The 24,626-nt window shown below is 33.1% G+C and overlaps 1 protein-coding gene across 2 annotated transcripts in view; it reads right to left on the bottom strand.

Moving 5' to 3' along the window:
- The window catches only part of ELP4 (elongator acetyltransferase complex subunit 4), a 225,699-nt gene that overhangs the window by 107,678 nt on the left and 93,395 nt on the right, over positions 1-24,626 (bottom strand). For both annotated transcript variants that reach the window (XM_061151202.1, XM_061151213.1), the window contains exons 8-9: positions 23,808-23,916; positions 20,787-20,893 (exon numbers count right to left, since the gene is read on the bottom strand). In XM_061151202.1, coding sequence (XP_061007185.1) covers positions 20,787-20,893; positions 23,808-23,916 — 216 coding nt within the window. The remainder of the gene's footprint in view (positions 1-20,786; positions 20,894-23,807; positions 23,917-24,626) is intronic.

Below are 24,626 nucleotides of genomic sequence, written 5' to 3'. Positions count from 1 at the left end.
AGGAAAATCTATAATATAGACGAGCTAAAAAAAACACACACATACACATTAAAATCATTTGATAGGGTATTAGGAAATCAAACAACATGGTTTCTCATTAAACTGGTGAGTTTAAGTAAGCCAAAGATTTAGAAAGAAGTCAATATACTGGCAGGAAATGGAATGGAGAAGGAGGTAGGAAAATCTTTACCAAGAAGGAAAGACTGAGTTAGGTGTTATTTTTTTTTTTTTAAACTTCAGGTTGATAGAGGGGAGTATTCTAACCATAACAACATGAAACAGTTTGGTAATTAGGGAAAATTAAAATGGTTTGGTACAATTACTATGGCAGGGTAAAGGCTGCCCTGCATTTGGGCAATGAGAATTGATTACTAGTGCTCTTTTCCAAGAGCGGTCAACTCAGACTCATCCAGAGACCTAATTAAATATGTACTCAGGGACTTCCCTGGTGGTCCAGCAGTTAAGAATCCACCTGCCGATTCAGGGGATGAGAGTTTGATCCCTGGTCTGGGAAGAGTCCACATTCAGCGGGGAAACGAAGCATGGTGACCCAACTACTGAGCCCGTGTGCCCCAGAGCTAGTGCTCTGCAACAAAAGAAGCCACGTGAAGAAGCCCAAACACTGCAGCTAGAGAGTAGCTCCAGCTCACTGCAACTTGAGAAAGCCTGCACCCAGCAACGAAGACCCAGGTCAGACCAAAAAAAAACACAGGTGTTGTCAGGGTACAACACTATACCTACAGTCAACAATAATGTACTGTACACTTAAAATTTTATTAAAAAGATAGATGTCATGTTAAATATTATGACAGTTTTTAAAAAAAGCAATGTAGTCAGATATTTAACAGAGTTCCACACATTATTAGCTTTCCATTCATCAAGTATTTACTAAACATCTGTTGTGTCTGAGATCCTGAGTTTGGTGCTGTGGATGCATTAGTGAATAAGAACATAACACAGCTTTTGTCACCAGCTTATGGCAACCCACTCCAGTATTCTTGCCTGGAAAATCCCATGGACAGAGGAGCCTGGCAGGCTACAGTCCATGGGGTCGCAAAGAGTTGTACATGACTGAGCAACTTTTTCTTCTTTCTCACAGTATGATTAGAGAGACATTAAGGAAGTAGGAAATTAAAATAATATTCTAAGTACTATTTTAGTAGAGATAATTTAGAAGATATTCAGGGAATACAGAACAAGGCTACCTAAACCTGGTCTTGGAGAATTAGGAAAGACATTTTAGAAGAAGTGACACCCATTTCAAGGATTGAATGGTGAATCTTAAGACTAATCTGGCAAGAATAATTGGAGGAAAGTGGAGAATATTTTTGACATTTACAAAAAACCTGGAAGAGACAGAGTGAGTGAATATAGGGACTCCAATTGAGAGTCTGGCTGCAACTTGGAGCTAAGACAGGAGATAAGGCTAGAGAGATGACCAGAGACCAAATTTTGAGGACATGCATTTTGATAAAAAGCACCAAACTAGACTAAAAGTATTTTCATAAATATTTACTGAATAATTAAGAAAAACTTATGGATGATCTTGTCTTCCAGGTAATTAGTCCTCAAAACTTCAACTGACCCAGTATATACATTATATTGAAATAACTGTTTCATCCAGGCAGGGTATCTTACACACTCCCACAAACACACACCACCGCCACACCCAAAGCAAATTTTATCCCAATTTCTAAAGCAAATGTGATGAAATTATTTCAGTGGGAAATAATTATTCCTTCTTGATACAAACATGTGACTTGAGTGTTGCCAATCATTTTACTAAAAATAGTCTGAAGAGCACAGTGATTTTGTCTTATGTGATGGCATTAAAGCATTTTCCAAGATAATTTTATATAATCTATTTACTAAAAGGCATGACCATTTTACTGTCTTTTGTTATCACATTTTTCATGCTTAGGCATACAAGTATATTTTAAAAAGTGCTAAAAAAAAGTTAGATTAAAGCCCTAAACAAAAAGCATAATTATTTAAATACTACATATTTAAATATCTTAATATACTTGTTTAAATTTAAAATAAACAAGTTCTACTTTTCAAATGAAGCAATTACTTTAACAAATCATAACTATGAATTATCATTTTTTAAAATTTTTGAATATTTACTGTGAAGCAATGTAATATCCACTCTTCTGATTAGAAAATAGATGCTTATGGGAAAAGTGGAAGCAATTTTATTTAAAAAAATATGCAGATGCATCATATAATAAAAAAGTACATTTAATGATCATATAATTAGAAGGGAGGAGTAACTGGCTATGATAAGATAAACGGATCACAGATTTTACTGCCTAAGTTAAAATTTAGCACAAAATTACGGCTGCCTAACATCAGAGTCAATGTATAAGTTAGGCTTTTTCAATTTAATCACTTTTGGAATAAAGAATACATATAAATAGTTTACTAATTAATTAATACTTTGATAGTGCCCCCTTTTCTTCAGATATACATCTTTGAAGTATATTATACAATCACTGGTAGAAATTACGGAGTTTAAATAAAAATTATGGAAATTATAAACAGTTTACTCAAGTTTTTTTCAGGATACTTATTTTAAGTGATGTTACTGAACTCTTACAGAGCTCACTGCTAACCATTAGTTGAAATAAAAACACTGTAGAAGATAATAAAAGTTTAAAGCAGATGAAGCTCATTTGTTAAAAATAATTTATATTGCATCCAAAAATATAAAAGTGTTTCACTTACTATATTGACCAAACAATTATCTCTGTGATACTAGCAAATTAATTTATATAAATTTCCAAAATAAAGTGGACGATTATTTGACATTAGGTGTTTTGGAAAAGCTTTGTTCAGAATGCTTAAGTGATTATCCTGGTGTTTCATAAAACATTTCATAAAATATTGCTTTATACTAAAACAACTTTTCCAAAGGAATAATAAACTTTAATTAAAAATAAAGAGGACAGTTAGGAGTGAGTTTATCGAATGCTTGTTCTGATGAACTAACAAAAGTACATGGGCAAAACTTTTCAGGCCATCTGAACATCTTTAGGGAGAATCACAGAATCACATTTCACCAATCCAGGAGAGATTAAAATATACTCCGTTTATAAACAGACTTCTAGATGTAGTCTTTGAAACTCCATTTAATATTCAATGGCTTTGTTTAAATATCCCCAGTTTTTTGTTTCCAATTTAGATGTTGTTTACTTACTATCTCCATGGTAAGTGGTAACAATTTGGCTGTTAATGGTAAGTACCCTTATTGTTAAACCCTCCACATACATTTTGAAAATTATATCAGATTTCTCTTTTTCCAGGGTATTAACAGTGAATCTTTACATCTCCTTATTCATCATCTCAAAATGCTGAAGTTTCTGATTCCAAAAGAAAGATATTTTTACAAAAAAGATATGCAGTAAATAAGTTTATTTTACCAGGTAGCCATTTTCTCTAGATTCTACATAGTAATAGTAAAAAATGATAATTAAGCCTACATAAGGACTCTTTATCAAAAATTATAATAGCATTCCCTGTGAGCGTTCAATTTATCATTCTTTCAATCTATTTTTAATCTTTAAAATAATGTGAAAAATATTTTTATGTTAAAATGAGAGAATCAACATCTTTTAGAAGTATTTTGTAATATAAAAATTGATTGAGATGTTTCAAGAACTGATAAATGTAGGAATGAGTGAAAATACTAAGAGCAAATCTTTGATATTTGACAACTGTGGTGTATGTAAGAGAGCATTATAGAAAGCATTAAGTATTTTTAAAAATGACTTTGCCATTTTAACACAGGCAAAGCTAACCTAAATGGTTGAAAATGTTTAAAAGAAATTCTGATGAAAATTAGAAAAATTAGGGCAAGACAGGGAGACAGAGAAAGAGAGACACACTCACAGGAAGAGAGAGCGATAGAAAGAAATCTCGCTTCAGCTACAGGCACAGTATAAGTCTTGTTTCACAAATAAAAGGACCCTCTGTAACATATGGAGTAGTTACCATGTCCTCCCAGGGATGGTTGGTAGTTATGTTCACCTCAGGTTCATCAAGAAGAGGTGAACTGTCAAATATAATTTCAGTCACAGGATGGTTTGGTTGAGACAGATTAGCGGCATGCAATCATGATAGATAGTTTATCCTAGCTCCAAACTGCCGCTTGGGAAATCTTGAACTCCAATGAACAGAGACTCAGTCATTATTAGTGTCAAAAAGGTACACAGAGACAAAATTTGGTTGGCAGCATGAAAGATGAATCAAGGCGAAAAAGTGACCAGTTGCATGTTCAGAATCAAAATTGAGAGGCCTACTACAGTTTGGAAATACTTTAAATACCAGAATAGTCATATATAATTTGCTTATTGATCAATATTTAAAACATGCTTCTCTAAAGTAAAATGCATGAAAAAAGACAATACAAATTACGTTTATCTTATTTCAAAATCTTTGTTCTCAAGCTGACACAGAAGAGTTCCCTATCATAAGTCAGCAAAATATTTTTTTAAATTTATATATTTTTCAATATTTTTCCTTCAGTTGGACAGTCCAAGAAAAAAAAACAAACTTCAAAAGAAAAAAAGTAATTTTGTGGAAATTTTTAATATTTAAAGGTTGTATAGTCTGATGACTTTCTTAGGAGGAAATCGGCATAAACTTAAAATGTGGAAGAACTTAACTAAACAAACTCCTAAATATTTTCTAAACACTGGAAAATATATATCTATACATTGCACAATACATTATTCTATTAGCAAACACAAATTTGGTATCTTTAAATCAGACCTCCCCCACCAACCAAATATCCACAAAAAGAATGTCCTCAAGTGTCACTGCCTGAAGTGATATGCTCTGACAAATCTAACAGCTCTTTCTGTGTCATTCCTAATGCACTTGTCACTCAGTATTATCCATCCTCATTAATGACAATGGGAAAGTTTATCTTGGGAACACGTTTTAAATCATCTACTCTTTACAATGGGACCATGAAATCTCTTACAAAACATGAGGCGGGAACTACTCTGACAACAAAACCTCTTCCTGGCAGCTTTATTCTTAATTCCTGTTCAAGGAGTAATCTGTTTATTATAAAATCATACAGAACAATATATTAAACAGAATTTGAAACAAGAATAGCTAGTGTGATTTTCAAGCTTACAAGTATTTTTACAACATTTTTATTAGGCTGAAAACACTTAGTTGAGTCCTTTTTGTGTGGTTTCATGCAATCTTCTTTTCTATTCCACATTATAAACACCTTTGAAAAAGAGTTTTATCTAATTTTAAAACAATTTTTACACATCAGGAACACAAATCTTTATATAATTATTAAAAATAATAATAATATGCATAAACTTTGATAAAAACAATTTTAAGTAAACTGTCCTTACATGTTTAAATTTCCCAGTTAAATGCTGAAAGATTCCAACTCAAGTATTTAATGACTTAAAAATAATCTTCCAGCTCCCAAATTACTTTTAATAATATATTTACATTTTAAGCATCAATATGATCTTATTTCCTTGCCTGAGAAATTCACAGCTTTAAAAAAAAAAAAAACAAAATAATAAGCAAAACTTCTTGATCATATTAGTGTTTACCTACGGTTTTGATTTGACTATCAATTATATACACCAGATAGTGTGGCTAATGAACAGTTAATTTTGGAAGGGTATCCTTCACTGATAAAATTAATACTTGTGAGAAATATATAGTAGGCTCTTATTATTCAGTTATCAAAAGCTTAATGCTACATTTTTATTAACTTAATGTATAGTAAACTAATCAGATTATAATAATAAAGTTGAAATATCACATTTAATGTTGATTTTATAGTTTTTAATTACCTGAGCCCATTTGTGAATTCAAAATGCTACAAGTGAAACATCAAACTTTAATAAATTGTATGAATCTGTAATTTAGACTTTGTACTTCAGAATTCAGGACCACTACTTTAATATTTCTAATTAAAGCTTATTTTTTCAAAAAAAGTTTCCTCTAAAGGATGTTGTAAAAAGTATATGAGCATCATGCTTAAGATTCTAAGTTAAACATACAATAAATACCACTAAATGGTTAATCTGGTTTTTCAAAAAAGAAAATAAAAATTTAAGGAAAACTAAGAAGATATACACATAAATTATAACTATGTCCTTATAGTTATATAACTATAGTTATAGTTAATGAACATATTAGGTGTTCATTATGAATAGGATGATTGTATATACAAAATAACAAGCTTCAGAAGGCAGAATTTGTTTTAATGGGTGGGACATTGCTTTAGCATTTGAAAGTAGTTTCTAGCAACTGTCTGTTGGCAGAGACTGAAAGGGTTACCTCTAAGAACGTGGGTTCCACATGATTACAGAGTGGCTAGGTGGGAAAACAGGTGCATGCAATAAGAAGCTGACTTTGAAGCACATTAAACTTCTTTCTGATTTTAACCTCTTAAGAAATCTAGGTATTTTCTCAGAGACACTTGCATTAATTCTGAAAGTGCAAACTATACATCAAATGACTGTAATCAGTTATTACTCAAACAGACCTTAATTTTGAGACTGCAAATCATATCCCCTAATTGACAATTCTCTCCATAAATATTCTTGAGAGTATGCAGCCTTCTCAAGTAGGGGTTCTTCTTTACAGCAAACTTTCTCTATAAATGACCAGACAGTAAATATTTTTAGACTGCAATCCTAAAGGAAATCAGTCCTGAATATTCATTGGAAGGACTGATGTTGAAGTTGAAACTTCAATATTTTGGCCACCTGATGTAAAGAACCAACTCATTTGAAAAGACCCTGCTGTTGGGCAAGATTGAAGGCGGGAGGAGAAGGGCAAGAGAGGAGGATGAGATGGTTGGATGGCACCACTGACTTGATGGACATGAGCTTGAGTAAGCTCCGGGAGTTGTTGATGAACAGGGAAGCCTGGCACGCTGCAGTCCGTGGGGTCACAAAAAGTCAGACATGACTGAGTGAACTGAACTGAACTGAACTATTTTTGGCCTTGTATGCCATAAGATCTTAATGGTATAGTGTGAAAGTTGCCATAGCCAATACATAAACAAAAAGGTCTGGCTGTGTTCCAGTAATGTTTATTTTAAAAAATTATGGGGTTGGACTTGGCGCACAGACCAAAGTTTGCCACCCTCATGCTTTAAAGCATCAGGGTCACAGCTGATTTTAAACTTTTAAATTTACTTTCAGGCTTTTAAGTAAAAGTCTTTTACTTCCCTAATTTTACATGGAGCAAAGCATAAGAACCCTTCTAATAAAATGATGGGAGTGTTATAATGATTGAATGCTAAAGCAAAGAAATGGCCCATATTTATGGCACCATGAAGCATCACATTTCCAAAATATATTTACATGTACCCTTTCTGTTTCTTGACTGAATTACACATTAAGTCACTAGGACATGTGAATGAAGTGCATTCAGTTATAAAGTACACAGTGTAAAGCTCTTTTGAATATAACTGTCCTTAAATTTCTATCTGGACCACAATGGTTTCCCAGGAGAAAATTCTTAAGCCAAACTAAAGAACTAGATTGGTCCTTGTCAGCTTCATGTGCACAAAGAGGTCAATGGGATGATTCTTCAGTAATGATAGTTACAGATTTTGTTATTATGGAAGTGACATTAGTTGCTTTACTGCCAATGTGTATTTAAATATGAGCTGGAGAATATCCAAAATGCTGTATTCAACTTCCATTGTACATAATTATTTCATTCCTAACTCATAAGTCTTAAAAATCTTTACAATATTTTTGTGTGATAAGCCAGGAAAACATATTAGGCAATAAAATAAATAAAATAAAACATATTAGGCCAGAGAAGACCAGACATATAAACAGTTACTTAAAGGGTCAAAGGGGGTTAAAAGGTATAGGGACTTTAAACCCGGAAATTAGGATTGTTTTCTCTCAGCTCTGGAGGGCTTTTACAAATTTAGTCTGAATCCAGTAGTCCTCTTAAGGAATCAGGTTGGAAAACTTACTGATACTTATGGAATGTTTATTATCATACATTTTTTTAAGATAAAGCATTCAAAATAATTTTCAAAGGGCAATAAAATGACAATGAAATCAGGACTCAAACAGAAGACCACATTTTATTGACTAAAAATTGTATCTTATCATTTCCTGTCTAGTATTTTTGAGGAATGCAGTTCTACTTTATTTCAACAATAATGATCCACTATATTCTTAGCTAATTTTTTTTGGTAGCTAATTATTTTTGGAAGGCTATTTTACTTAGCCTTAGGCTCAATATTAAGCATTTATGGAAACATTAGCATTATCAGACTATCATATGTAGTTTGAAATTGTGAGATTTTTACAGATCCACCTTCAATTGTTTTGAGCACTGTCAAGAGGACATTCATTTGTTCAGTCATTTATTTAATATTTTTTGAGGACCTACACAATCATGCACTGAACGATGAAAAGGGGATATTGTGATGAGTAAAACAGACATGAATTTAAAGCATTTATGCCCCTAAGTGAATTAATTTGCCCAAAGCTTCCATACTTTACAAACAATGGTTAAGCTGGTGTTTCCACTGTGCTGAAGAAGTATGACAACAAAAACAAATCAAATAGTGCAGAGTAGATACTCAACAGCCAAGTAAGAAGCAGAGAAGGATCACCTGGGTCAAAGCTATTCCTGGCTACTTACTTAACTGGCCTCACTGAACAGCCTTAGTATTTTTATAGACCAATCAGTCTTATAGATTATTAAAGGTTATTGCTATCATCTGATTATTTAAAAAAATATTTATTTATTTGGCTACATCAGGTCTTAGTTGTGGCACATGGGCTCTCTAGTTGTAGGTCTAGTTGCCCTGTGGTATATGTGGGATCTTTGTTCCCCAACCAGGCATCAAACCTACATCCCCTGTTTTGGAAGGTGAATTCTTAATCCCTGGACCACCAGGGAAGTCCCTATCATTTGATTCTTGATTCAAACCCATTGTTAAATTATTTTTGTTTGACACAGAAGATCTATTTTGGCACTGACTATAAATTTAAATATTTTTCATTTTTGATAGTACACAGCAACTAGAAAGAAAATTAGGAGTGGGTAGTTGTGTGTCTGAATGATTGGGGAAGTCCCAAGTTGCTGTGTGTCTGAGTGGCCAAATTCAGACGGTAGAACCTAGAAAGCGCTGGTTAAATTTATTTCATTTGTGTGTGTGTGTGTGTGTGTGTGTGTGTGTGTTGTGTATTTACTAATTTGACATTATTTTGAGGATAAAAAACTACGTAGAGCTCATAAATACATATATAAAACATGCAAAATACAAGTATATTAAAATTATTGTAAAATAAGTTTTTACATGAAGTATCTTCATCATTACTTTTATTTTTATTCTAAAGTCTTAAGTTACTGAAAGATCAGGTGACTAAATTCAATTAGCACAGATCATTATGTTTTCTGCCCAACTGTTTTTCTCCCCTAAGAGAAAGACTATAAAAGATAACTGAAATAAATCGCTATCCAGCTTGATTCCTTTTTTATACCTATCTCTGACAAGTTTTGAACTTCAACACAGAAAAAAGGGATTAAGTACAATTTAGCCATTTTGAGACATGTTAGCTTTATGGTAAAGGCCATTTGAACACAACCATTGTGCTGTGTTTTTTCTATACCTCAATAAGATCCATATATTTAATTAAAAAGTGTGTGTGTTTGTGGATGTGTGTTTGTGTGTATTGTGTATGTGTGCAATTTCCCTTAAAAACTATAGTTATATACTCTAACAATTTTCTATAATTATTTATGTCAAGAATATAGCACTAGTGCATTTGGTTTTGCTCAACATTTTAGCAGCTGTTTATAAAAACACTAATAGATTAGTATTGTGTTAGTTTTCTTCCTTGTCCACTGAATACAAGATAAGTTGACACATTTATTTACAGGCTCACCAAGGGCAATCCATTTCATGCTATAGCATTGACCCTTCACAAAGATCTTGTAAATGAGTAGCCTATTATAATACGTACAAGTGACCTTTAATTGCACCAAGAGGCTTTGTGTTAAAAGCTTTTTCAGTGCTAAACCATAGCTACAGTATAAGTTGGTAAAATATTTCTTAGGTTATTGAGCAGGAATATCAACAAAAAAATTTCCTCTCTCAAAATGCGTAAACAAAAATTTTGAGGCATTTAACTAAGTCTGCGCTATAAGGATACATTTTAAATAATTTGATCATAAAGATAAGCTATTTTTCTAATTATATAAGAATTAAACATTTAGAACATTCATAAATAATTCTTATAAACTCCTAAAATCTAATCAAATACAACTGTTTTTGACAATAGCTTCTGGAGACAAAAATAGTTAAACTTGATAACAGCTTTATTTTTCACATGAGAAAATTTTAATTGTAGTTAAAAATACCCCCTCTCTTTTTATCAAATGACTATACAATTGGAACTTTTACTACATTGAAATGTGTAGTGAGGAATTATATACCTAACAAAACATATCCAAATACATTTCAACTGTTATTCATATTAAGTGGTGATATTCAAAATAAACTTTCAATAAAGTATAGGGTCAGATATTTTGACTGATTTACTCTAGAAATTTTTGAATGACTGCTATATATTTTTGACATTCTTATAAAAAGTTGAAACTAAATACTCAATTTCATTAAACCATTCATATTGGGTATCTTATTTCTGGAAGGCTCATGCCAAAATGATTTAGTTTGATTCTCTACAACAATGGTGGGTTGACTTGACAGCACCTGACAAAACAGTTCAGTGAACTTCACTGTACCACATACAAAGAACCTGAACAGGCTCCTCTATGAAATGTCCACAGTGGTACAGAGTTATGACAGTAATAACTTTGACAAAACTTTAATTTCTGCTTAAATAAGAGAACTACTTTACTAGTTGTGTGGCCAAAGGCATTTCAATTACACCTCAGTTTCTCTTAATTATTTACTATTGTCCCCCAAATCTTACCTTTTAAAAATTAATAATTTATATTTAATCTCATGTTTCCTTAATGAGCAATACAATTTCTTATTATTAAACTGTAGAAAACTTTTTTTTAGTAATATTAATTTCTAAAAGAGGAAAATATTTTGTGACCATAAGATTTTCTGTTTAGTTGCGCCTAAAGGTGGTATTCAAAGAATTTCCAATAAATGAAACATTTGCAACAGAAAAAAAAGGTTTTAATATGAATGCATCAAAACTTCATTAGAACCAGTTATAATAAGAGGGGAGGCAAAATTAGAATTTCTTTTTTAATTTTTGAAAAATTGAATTTGATTGACTCTTACTATAAAAGTTGTATGTACCTTAATTATCACAAGATAATTTTTGATGCTCCAAAGATAATATATTAAAATAATTTAGAAAAATATAAAATATAAAAACATAGTAACTGAGCAAATTAATATTTGTTAAAGTACCTGAATGATGTCAATTATATTTTAATTACAAAAAGAGTACCTTAATGTAGAACATAAGTGGATACAATAATAATATATTGTAATAAAATCTGGGACATTTTTTGAACCATATCAATATAGTTGACTAGAATATGGGAACCATATTTTCTTTACAGAATGCTTTCCCCACCTCATTTCACTAAGATATAGAAATCCTACAGATGTGGATAGTCTTCTAGAAAATGGTTTTATATTGTTTGCAAATTAATTTTTCTATTAAAGACTTCTACCATACAGAAGAAATAAGTAAAAAATGAGGAAAGAACAATCTTGCTAACCTAATATGTAAACACATATACACATAACACAGAAAAATATTATATAAGAGAAATGCTAAGATAAACCAGTTTGATTTTCATAACGTATTTCATAAAAATAGAGTAGAAATGCTTTCTAGGAACGAAAGAATTTTTAACTTGAATGTTAAAAGATTATATATAAATATGCATGTATATATACATACACACGTACACTTGTGTTTATCCATACATATATATATATCAGTTCAGTCGCTCAGTCGTGTCCAACTCTTTGCAACCCCATGGACTGCAGCACACCAGGCTTCCCTGTGCATCACCAACTCCCGGAGCTTGCTCATGTCCATGAGTTGGTGATGCCATCCAATCATCTCATCCTCTGTCGCCCTCTTCTCCTCCTGTCCTGTCTTCAATCTTTCCTAGCATCAGGGTATTTTCCAATGAGTCAGTTCTTTACATCAGGTGGCCAAAGGACTGAAATTTCAGCTTCAGCATCAGTCCTTCCAATGAATTTTCAGGATTGATTTCCTTAAGGATTGACTGGCTGGATTTCCTTGCAGTTCAAGGGACTCTCAAGAATCTTTTCCAACACCACAGTTCAAAAGCATCAATTCTTTGGCACTCAGCTTTCTTTATAGTCCAACTCTCACATCCATACAAGACTACTGGAAAAGCCATAGCTTTGACTAGACAGACCTTTGTCAGCAAAGTAATGTCTGTGCTTTTTAATATACTGTCTAGGTTTGTCATAGCTTTTCTTCCTAGGAGCTTGTCTTTTAATTTCATGGCCGCAATTACCATCTGCAGTGATTCTGGAGTGCAAGAAAATAAAGTCTCTCACTGTTTCCATTCTTTCCCCATCTATTTGCATGAAGTGATGGTACCGGATGCCATGATTTTAGTTTTTGAACATCGAGTTTTAAGCCAGCTTTTTCACTCTCCTCTTTCACTTTCATCAAGAGTCTCTTCACTTTCATCAAGAGGCTCATATAAATATGGGCTTCCCAGGTGGCACTAGAGGTATAGAACCCGCCACCAATGCAAGAGACATGGGTCGATTCCTGGGTTGGGAAGATCCCCTGGAGGAGGGCATGGCAACCCACTCCATTATCATTGCCTAGAGAATCCCATGAATAAGTGTTACACTGTGAATTAAAATAAGGTAATATAGAGTATAATTGAGCGAGTATTTCAGATAGTCTAGTGAGGGAAGACCTCTCTAAGAGGATGATTGAAATATCTAATCTATAATCCATTGATAAGAGAAAACCATAAAAGGAAAGGAGGAATGAATATTCTGGACATTTGCTGTACAAAGACACTGAAGAAGGACAAATGATGTTTTTGGTATAACAGTATCCTCAAAGCTACCTTAATTTAATCTATCATGAAGTTCACGGATATCATATTTATTAAACTCTGTTATATATATCTTAACATATATAACAAATAGATGGGGAAGTAGATGGGGAAACAATGGAAACAGTGAGAGACTAGCTATGACCAACTAGACAGCATATTAAAAAGCAGAGACATTACTTTGCCAACAAAGGTCCATCTAGTCAAGGCTATGGTTTTTCCAGTAGTCATGTATGGATATGACAGCTGGACCATAAAGAAAGCTGAGAACCGAAGAACTGATGCTTTTGAACTGGTGTTGGAGAAGACTCTTGAGAGTCCCTTGGACTGCAAGGAGATCAAAGCAGTCAATCCTAAAGGAAATCAGTCCTGAATATTCATCAGAAGGACTGATGCTGAAGCTGAAGTTCCAAAACAGGCCACCTGATGCGAAGAACTGACTCATTGGAAAAGACCCTGATGCTAGGAAAGGCTGAAGGCGGGAGGAGGAGGGGACGAGGTTGAGAGGATGAGACGGTTGGAAAGCATCACCGACTCGATGGACATGAGTTTGAGCAAGCTCTGGGAGTTGTTGATGGACAGGGAAGCCTGGCATGTTACAGTCCACGGGGTTGCAAAGAGTCAGGCATGAATGAGTGACTGAACTGAACTGATATATATCTTACCCTTCCAAGTATCCTGGAGGATATGTTAATAAAGTATATGTTCTTACATTCTAGGAACATAAATATGCATTTAGCTGATGAAATGGGACAGTCATGATTTGTCATCATTTTCTATCTTCTTTTTCTGTCTTTCTTAGACACTATAAATAACAATTGTGGGAGGAAAGGTTTTAGGGAGTAACATGTAAACTGGATGAATTCTGCTACAGCAATTCTACAAAGGCTTTAAAAAATTTCTTGAAGTATTGCAATATAATTTTCCTGGAGCCATATCATAAAACATATACTGAAATGTTTGTATCTGCAAAAGTTAGGAAGGAGATCTTTTACTCTTTGCACTTTGAGGGGATGCCGAATCTATATCATCCTGATCTCAAAGAGGAGATTACTGCACTGCAAGTCCCACAAAATCCTTAGCAGAGACACAGAGACTGAAGACTATTGGGCAAGATTCGAAGTATTTGATGTTTGCTTTATGCAACTGTCTCACTATTCAAATATATGCTTTCCTTAAATTTCTGAAGTAAAATATCATATGAATTAATATCAAACTAGTGGAATGTGAAATATCAGACCTTAAGTTCAATTTATCAAAGGATCATTTTTACATAAAAATGATTCACAGTCAAGGTGTCATACAATATTTAAAAGTATTTCTCAAAGAAACAGGACTCATTTGATGTAATTAATTGTAAGTTTAATATCTTAGGTGTTGATGACCATAAAGAAACTTTAAGATATGGAATAGCCAAACATGAGTTTAGTCTTCCTTGCCAAATGAAGCACTGATGTTCTGCCAGCCCAGCTCACAGGAAGTATGTGAAATGAACACAAAAGCAAACAGGCCTTATGCTGCCTAAGGGAAAGTCAGCAAGATGGCAGCTTCAATCATTTGGAATAATACTAAAGCCGCCTTAGGCTTTTCTCAGAATGGAAACATGTCACTATTGCTGCAATATTCCAACAAATCAGAATGCAGAGAAAAGAACACTTATGCAATCACATCCTGGAAGGGCACTTTACTCAACATATAAGTGGAAAATAATTATAAAGAAATTTCAGAAAAATTGTCAGTGAACATAAATGACTCAGGGAAAAATGTTCTTTCTTTCAAAGCATGAAATAACTTACCACTTAGAAACAATTTCCTTTTACATTCTCCTGAAAGAATTATTAATGTAAAGACAAATTTTTATGAAGCAGTAAGTGAAAAGTTTGGGATTCACGCTGCCAGTAAGAAACACTCATTCCCCCCCTCCCCCCCCTCCCCCCCAATACAGTACTATTACTTTGGAAGTTTGATCAAAGGGAATAAGCTTTCACAACATTTATATAGGAAGTTAAAAAATACTTCAAATATTTTGGGAACTTACCTAATCAGTATACTTTTAGCATGTGTCTAGTCATGTAGCCATCTTTGGTCAATCATCAAAAAATCAAAGGCAAATTGACATGACTCAAGCCTAACTTTAATACCGCATGATTGTGTCGTGTAAGCTTGTTTTGTGTGAGAGCTGCTGTGGTTTTAGCAGAGAGATTAACGACCGGACCTAAGCTGGCCTCCAAACCTTGCCCTGCTGATGCCTCAAGCTCTTTGAAGTCTGACCATCATACCTGGCAAAACAACAGTGGGAACTAGGATGGTGTCAGATCTAATCAAATTGTTCGCTGCAGCATAGCTAACTATGGGCTTCACTAATTGGCCCAATTGCGGATTATACCTTTTGCTACAGATTCAGGACAATAATTTAGTTAAATGATGTTTTTTTTTTTCCCCTTATCTCTTCTAATTAAGATTCCAAAGTGGGAAGAAATAGGATTAGACAGAGTCTCAAAACTGTGTTCCTCTTAAGGTGGTATGCACTTTTGATAGGCTCACTGTGATGTGTGAAATATATAGAGCAGAATAGTAACCCAGCTTCTGGAGAATCTGTGAAACCTATGTGATATTACTGTATGTCTACATCACTTGAGAATGAAAGTGCAAATATGGAGATGGTAATAAAATGAACATTAAAATGTGGACAGTATAAAATATTTCTGTTACAGAATGTTAATTTGGGTTTACTTTTGACAGATGATTTTATCTATATGACTAGATGTCTATGTTCCACTTTGGTTTTCTTTTGCTGACTGTAGTATATTTGAGATTTGAAATACCAATTAATAGTTGTGCAGGGCATCATTATCAGAAAGGTTTACCTGGACTACATGGTTCATGATACTACAACTTAATAATGCTCCTGAGCCACAAATATATGTTTGACTATTTATTTTTAAAGCTTTTTTTTTTGATGTGGACTATCTTTAAAGACTTTACTGAATTTGTTACAAAACTGCTTCTGTTTTATGCTTTGGTTTTCTGGCCATGAGGCACGTGGGATCTTAGCTCCCCAACTGGGGATTGAACCAGCACCCCCAGCATTGGAAGGCAAAGTCTTAACCACTAGACCACCAGGGAAGTCCTGTTTCTACTTTTAAAATTTTAGTGACATAACTGTGAATTGACATGTAACTATCCTTTCTCCCTACCTCTAGATATGGTAAGCATGCTCTCATCTTTCTACTTCTTATTTAAAAACAGGAAAAGCTGTTAAAAAAAAAGTAGGGGAGTAAGGAAACCTAGGACCAAAGATAGCATGCAACACTCTAAATTTTCCAAGGTTGTCATAGTGACTGACATGCTTGCAGTTTGCAAAAGCCTATGCTTTTCTAATATGTAAAATTTTTCCAAAAAATTCTACTTAATCATATCAAGTATACTATACTATTAATATAAAGCAAATTTATATGGATGGCAAATACTATTCTGATCTTAATACTTAAGAATAAATCTACTAAGCATGCAAAAATAACAGCTAATAAATGCCAGTTAATCAATTATTCTGTGAGAAAAAGTTCTTGGTGATTGGAGAAGTGCTGAGGTCCTGTATTCTGAATTAGGGCAAAGTATAAGAGACAATTTTGAGTAAAGCTGATTTACTTTGATTTTCTGAACTTTTAGTATTCATTTAGCATACAAAATATGATATTTATGATACTATTTTTGAACCATTAAAAGGCTATGTAAGTATTGTTTATCCTTATATTGAAAATTTGCAGTGAATAGTTTAAGCCTTTGCTTATTTCAGTGTACCCCTGTAACTGCACTTCCTGATGTGAACTTCAAAACACCGAATCTTAGAGCTGGAAAACAGTCCCATCACCAAAGCAGAAAACATGTTTGTAATAACCTTAATAGAGTCTGGATCTAACATAACAACACATTATTATCATTTATACTAGAAAACTTGATTACTAGAGTGTGTTAAGATATGACCAAGCTGAACAATACAAAATAAAAACAGTACAATAATATTAAACTCAGGTAAAAATGCTAATCTTATGATGTCATTAAATTAAATGTAGTCACATTTCAAATCCTACCAAATCTCTTAGGTACTATAATTGCACCATAATTACTAATACAGACAGAAAACTGGTTAATGAGGATCCCAATGTTAGAGAAGCCTTAGAGAAAATTAGAGAAACTGAAAAACTACAAATCTAAGTAGTTATTTCAGCTTGGAAGTGAAGTTATATAACCAACTTATACATTTTATAGAACTTAACTGAAAAGGTAGTGTTTATAGGTCACCTGACTAGTGGAACGTACATAATATTTATAGCTGAATTATTTGGGCTATTCTTTAAACTCTACAATTTATCTACATTACATATATTTAAGCAAAGATTTTATACCTACTAAGCCTATGACTCTTCTTAGTTTGGGGATAGACAAATACAAAGATGAAAAAGACATAGTTTCTATATATCTAGTCTATTATTATACCTTTTAAAGCCTTTTCATATAGAATATTTAATCACAATATAGAAAATGTAATAAGCCAGAATAGTGTGGGGTATGCAAAAAAAGGCTTAACAAATGCTAACTACAATTGAATGGAGCTATAGTAAGGTCAAGAAATAAATAGTATATTATGGTTAATCAAATATGTTGACCATATTTGCTAGAGAATTACTACGTATGATTTACAAAGATTATCAACATTCAGAGAACTGGAAAGCTTTTTCTTTTAACCGGAAGCCATGTTGAATCAATTTTAAACTTTCTCTTTTACTTATTCAGACTGCACATCCCAGGATTTTAGGGTCATTACTATAGATATGATTCTGCTATTGTTTTGGTAGAGGAGTAATTTATACAACTTTATAATTGATGAATACTAAGTATCAGTAAAAATTTACTGTGATTAGACAAATGCTCCCACCTGAATCTGGACAAATACCAATACGTGCTCCGAAAAGGATGAAATATTCTTTTGCCTTCTTGAAATCACTCAAAAAAATTAGAGATTATTGATTAAAGTTGCTCTACCTGTTAGAGGCCCTGGGTAGCTGTTATAAAAACATATTCAGTTTTCATACGTAAAAAAGGCAATGATTTAATAAATCAAAGAAAAGGGATGCTAAAAATATACATGAGGGTTTTTACTTGTTTCTTTTGCCCCTAATTTCCACTTGTGCCACCTTTTGAGACCATGTTACTCACAGTAAATTCCAACATGTAACAAATCTACCTGCATAGAATCAGAACTAAGTTATTTTTGCTTTACCCGCTAAAACCACCTTTCCTTCTGAAAGTAAGACATGGATTCAAAGTCTGGCGCATTAGAGCCTCAAACTTTACACACTAGTATAGTGTACATCTCCCCATTTTTTAAATATTGAGGCAGATTTAAAATATATTTATTTGTTGAGCATATTAAAACACCATCACTTGATAAAGGAATCCTTCCAGCACCCGTAAGATTTCCTACCTATTTCCATATGCATTTTATAACATACAATTTAGTGCTATATTTAAAAGTATATGATTTTATCCTGTATGTATGTACTTCTGTTAGCTTTGATTCTTTAATTGTATTTTTTCTCCTTACTAAATTGAATGTTATGGCATAAACAAATTATTTAGAATATGTTTCACTTTTATTTCTATACTTAAGAAAAAACCATATTCATTAGGTTAAAAGCCCAAAAGGTAAAGGATTTGTTCAAGTGTATTAACTTTAAAAAGAACTACCACCTACTTGTGTTTTGTTTTCAAATACTGGTTCCAAATCATAGGGTGACCAATTATATTGGTTCTCTTAGTTTAGAATAGTGGGAAGAGAGAGTAACGGAACAGAAACCTAGATCTTTTATCAGCTCCAGTGGCAACATATAGTCACTGTGAGAATCTAAAGTTATTCAAAGGAAAGGTCCCATGTGACATTATATAAGTCCTTTATTTCTACTCCCTCACCAATGAAATAAGACCCAGTTGTATGTGTGTGTGTATGTGAGAGAGAGAGAGGGAGGGAATAAGCATTCATATTTTTATGAATTCATATTACTGTGCTAACCATCTTCTCTGGGTGCAACATTTTTTTCACCAGGGATTCTTGTTGCTTAGTTTGTCTGGTGACAGACATGATACCTTAGACCTGGTTATCAGAATACTCATCTTGGGAGAACGGTGCCACATGAAGAAAAAAATCTTACATCTTTCATTAAATATATAAATTCAACCTAAAAGAAAATGAGGAGGCATGCTTTCCTTGTGATGCTAAACTACTGTTAACTTTATCCTTCTAAAAGTGTTAGCAGTATTATGGTAAATTACTCAACATTCTGTCAGGAAAACTGAAGCAGTATTGAACAATTACAGTGTTGGGTTCCATTTCAATGGTTCCTTTCGAGAACTAAGGCAAATTAGCTCAAGAATCACTATTTCTACACTCTCCTTCTTTTGGCTTTAAGTGGCTTTTGAAGGGAGTATCCCCAGATGAGAAACTTCCAACACTCCTGCAGAGATGACCTGCTTGAAGAACTGGCTGCCTGATTAACTATTAACTGCTCTCAATAGGATTAGATAATTAAGGACATTGATGACCATTAATTAGGAGGAGGGCACATTAATTTGTCACTGGATAGGGCCCTTACAATGATTTATAGGTTAGTGCTACTTGCAAATGTGAAGGGAAAGAGAAAAAGAGAGAGAACCATTAAGTTACCTTATCAAGTGGCCAGCTAAAGAGGGCAGAGGGTCAAAAAAGGGCCAGAATGGTCACTTAAGGGTGAAGTCCCAAACACCAAAGCAGTGCCAAGCCACATTGACCATCATTTGGTGATGAAGTTAAAAATATGCTAATTTATTGGTGGCAATTCTCTCTTTTTATGGTTTCAAGCAGTTAAGACAAGTGGCCTGCTTAAGAGCTTTTCATTTGAAAAGAGATTAAACAAAATGGTTTGTCAAGGCTGCTTGGCTGTTTTATGTCTTTGTTAAAAAAAAAAAATTGCACCGACTATACTGATAACTATCACATCACCCAAAAGCCATCTCTCTCTCTCTCTTCTGAGCATTTATTTCGTTAATAAATACGTCAACTTTAATTGCTTAATAGTGCTATGTTCATTTGCTCTTTAGCAAGATTAAGTTGAAATAAATCTTTTGTACTACTACTTTCTGTCACTATTGCTGGCATAAAAGTCACAAAAAATGTTTAAGTTTCTATAGAAAATTTACTTAAAGACACTAGTGTAAATTATACTTTGTTTTATTCAGCACAGAAAGCAGAATGATGATTTCACGAACAGTAAAGAAACCTGCTTTTAGAATGTAGATAAGAATCCTCTATTCTTCGGCATACACAATTGTGGGTATCATTCACATTCCACACATAAATAAGCACAGCTCATTAACATTTAATTAAATATGCTTTTGAATGCCTTGGAAATATGCATATCATACTTACCATGTAAGTTTGGAGCTTACTTTTTAATAGATATTTAAAAGAAAATCATTTTTGCTGTACTCTTCTGATATACCATTAGAATAAAAGGCAAAAAAGAATAGTCTAAAATAAATTATTCTGTTACAGCCAAAGAACTTGAAAATGTCTAGCATGAAATATCTCCTATGAACTGCATTAAAGTAAAGAAAAGAGAGAGAGAGACTTTTACCTCAAGACTGTGAACTCAAACATAAAAATTCTCTCTTACCTCAATGGTGAACAGCTTCTTTTTTAATTTAAAAGCTAAGTCTTTGACATCTGATATATCATAAATCAAGTTATTAAGTCGAGGAATCTGCCGTATATGAATAAGACCTTGTGGAAAGGAAATGAAAAGAAAAAAAATTCAAACACGCTGTCATTGGGTGCATAAATTAAAGAGTCTTACAGCAGAATTCTGTAAATGTACACACAAGCATCCTCCCCCTTTTAAAACTGGAGCTTACTACCAGGAGCAATGAAGCAAATGGTGTGATTATACTCAAGTAATCAGGCAGAATAAGATAAACAGAAATCCTTGTGCGAGGAAAACTAATTGCACTTTGGTAGAGAAGTACAGATGTAAAGAGGGATCTTAATACTTGTCAAAACTACAGCTGGCTTGTCTGTGATTTTCCCTTGTATTTACAGTAAGCAAATATGGCTATCACCTTGCACGCTGCCCACGGCACCACTGAGTGATCTTTATTTTATTAAATGCACCAGTAAGCAGCCAGCAAAACAAGGCTTATGGGTTACTGATAATCAGTGAAGCACTAATGAAAAGTATTTCATTTTATTCACCTTATTAATGACTTGAACAAACCACTGAAGAAAACTACATTTCAGGGCACACTCTAGGATCAAACATTAACCCCCACGCCATCCCAAGACACTCATTTCTGTGGCATGTCAGACCTTCATGGAGCTGTTATAAGCTTTGTAACAGTGCTAGGTAAACCGTGAGCTTTGGCCTCATGTCAGTAGAAACACTTGCTAATTTTTTCTGACAAGGGCACTGGATGGTTTTTGTGCAGCTTAATGCAGTTTCTGAGTAAACTCAGGGTCATTTGCCACAGATGAAGACATGGGAGATTCTTCAGTGCATCTCTCTGCCTGACTCAGCCCATATTTAAAAATCACCATTCCAAAGACACTGATCCCTCAACATGGGGAAGAAGGCAAAGCCAGATTTGAACAAATTAGATAAATCTTATTTATGTAACTGCTTCTCAAGTACAATATATAGTTTTGTGTGTGTGTGTGTATTTGGATGCTTAATAATGTACTGTTGTTAGTTTAAAAAGGTCAACCTCCATTAGAAACGGCTTCTTCAAAAATATCACTAAAATCTGACAATTTTTTAAACTTAAAAAAATGCAAAAGGTGTTATTAAGAAGATAGCTTTTACATACAAATTAAAAATATCCCACATGGAGTTTTTTAGTAAAATGTATTATAAATAATCACACCATACATTGGCACATTTCGATTTTAACCTTGTAAGTGTTTGTTTAGCTGACTATTAAATCAGGAGGCTTTACAGAGTGAATCAGTGATTCTCAGGTCCTTCTTATTAATAGAAACTTTACTGATCATCAGAACTACCCACTAATTTGTGGGAAAAAAAATAATCAGTCCAGAGAGTACAGTACAAAAAAATTAAAGCTTTTCAATCCTTGAAATGTTTCAATCAAAATAATATTTTTTGAATGTAAAATATCATTTTATATTATACTAAACTTATAAACTCTTAGTACTTATAAATGATATTCAGTTATAACTTATAAAGGTAATGTTTAACTTGATTGTTTTAAAAGAAAATGTAAATAATAAAGTATTTTATCCAGTTATAAGACACTTAAGTCCTGGAGCTATAAAGTGAAGCATGGTGACTATACAATACCATATCGTATATTTAAAAGTTGCCAAAAGAGTAAATCTTAAAATTCTCACTAATAGAGAAAAAAAGGTGTAACTAGTGTGGTAATGGACGTTAACTAAAATTATTGTGGTAATTTCTCAGTATATACATAACACTATGCTCTATATCTAAAACTAATACAATATTATACATCAATTACAGCTTAATATAAATTTTAGAAAAAGAAAGGGAAATAGTTAAATCTGAATAGTTCTCTTTCTATCAAAGTAAACAGTAACATAGTAAATGAATGATACAGAGGGTTGATCTGGGCTGATACCACACATGCTCTTATGCAATGATTATGAGGTAAATTATTTTACATACTTTGGGTTCATAGTTTATATTTTCTAGCCTTTTAAAAAATGCTTGACTATTAGTATGTGCTATTTCATTATTTTTTAAAAAGTTTTATGTCAACTCTTCAAAGCACTGGTGGTTATAAGTATCTTAGAATTTTTTATTTGATAGACTCTAGAAATTGCCACAGTCCTACGATCACAATCTTACACGATCTTGTAACAGGCTTCAAATAAGGTATTCAGTCTTTAGACTAAGATGTCCATGGAAGTTAGCAGTTTCACAATAATAATAGAAATAATTAGTATTTACTCAGAAAAAGGAAACAGGTAAAAATCTGTTATTTACCACACTCTATATTCAGTTTAGAGCTAAGATAAGAATAATTACTAAACTTATCCTATTTAAACAGTTCTATATAGAAACTTTTATTTAAAAAAAAAATCCCCAAATTAACCAAATGGCTAAAACACTATTAATATCTTCAAAAAATTAAAGTAAAAAGCCTGGTTAATTGACCAGTGTTTATGCTAGGGTAGTAATACTTTAAAATTTGCTCATAACTCCAGCAACAAAATGAACAAAGTCCAAATATAATAAAAGATGTTCACTTTCTGAAAATGTGACTGACTGGGACTTTTTAACTATAATACTGTATGAATTTTATATATCATACAGTTAAGCTTTGTAAAGTATAAACCACTATACACAGCTATTATAATTAATATAATATTTCTAATATGGTTAATAAGTATGACTGATTTCACAGCAACTTTAGGTACAAAATGTACCTCTGACTGAGCCATGCCTTAGTATCTGGGTTTGACACTTTTCAAATAGTTACCATGGTTCATAGAGTTAATGTAGCTTGGTGACAAACTGCCATAAAAAACTGGCCAGGAAGGAAAAACATTTAACAACAGATTTATTATAAAATAAAATTCATGCTACATGACAGTAGCTATTTGTCCAGATTCTTCCAGGCAATAAGAACAGGCCCCTTTCACTCTTAAAGGTGTTGCTTACCATGATAATCCTTATATAATGGGTTGGTTTCTTTCTCAGAACCAATAAATGATTCCAGACCAACTACTGTATCTGACAAGTTTGTAACACGAGCAATAACTGCTTTATTCTGTAAAACAAAGAAACAAAACACTCATGTTATATTTAAAATATAGCATCTAGGCAATGTCCTTATGCCATCTCAATGACAAATTGTAGAGAACACATACTATCAACACTGAGAAATAACTTAAAAGTTAAAGCTACCAAGGGCAGCAAACTGGATGAAAAATAAGCGCTTAATTGAACATTTCAGCCCATGAAGGTATGCTATTCTAATTTGAAGAGTGAGGGGGTGTACCTTAGTTTTTGTAGAAAACGTTAAGTACTTTTTCTCTTGTCTTAAGAGGCAAAGCTACCTTTATTTTCACATACTATTACTTTTCAAATTACCTATTGTCCATTGAGAAATCTGATAAACACTAGGATTCAGAAGCAGTATACAGTAAGTAGAATATGGAAGACAAGGTCCCACTATCATCTGTCAGCTGGGACCAGGTCCCAGCCCTATAACAGCTGAGGTCCTCTGTTATTATATTAGAAACATGGAAGGGTCTGCAGCCTGACTAGCTCTGGAGTCTTCCATTATTTCTTTCCAGATGCTGCTATTTGGCTCTGGGGTAACAATAAAGGCAAAGAAAAGATGTTAGATGACCAGCACTAGACTAGTAGCCTCCCTATTTCTTCCCAACACAATCAGACCTGAACCAAAAGAACTGCTCAACAATACATTATAAAATATAGTGTACATAATGTAATATAAAAATACATCACATTTTA

The sequence above is a fragment of the Dama dama genome, chromosome 1 (genome assembly GCF_033118175.1).
Source record: "Dama dama isolate Ldn47 chromosome 1, ASM3311817v1, whole genome shotgun sequence".
NCBI classification, from domain to species: domain Eukaryota; kingdom Metazoa; phylum Chordata; class Mammalia; order Artiodactyla; family Cervidae; genus Dama; species Dama dama.
The sequence above is the reverse complement of the archived record's forward strand: the minus strand, read 5'-3'. Positions and strand labels throughout refer to the sequence as shown.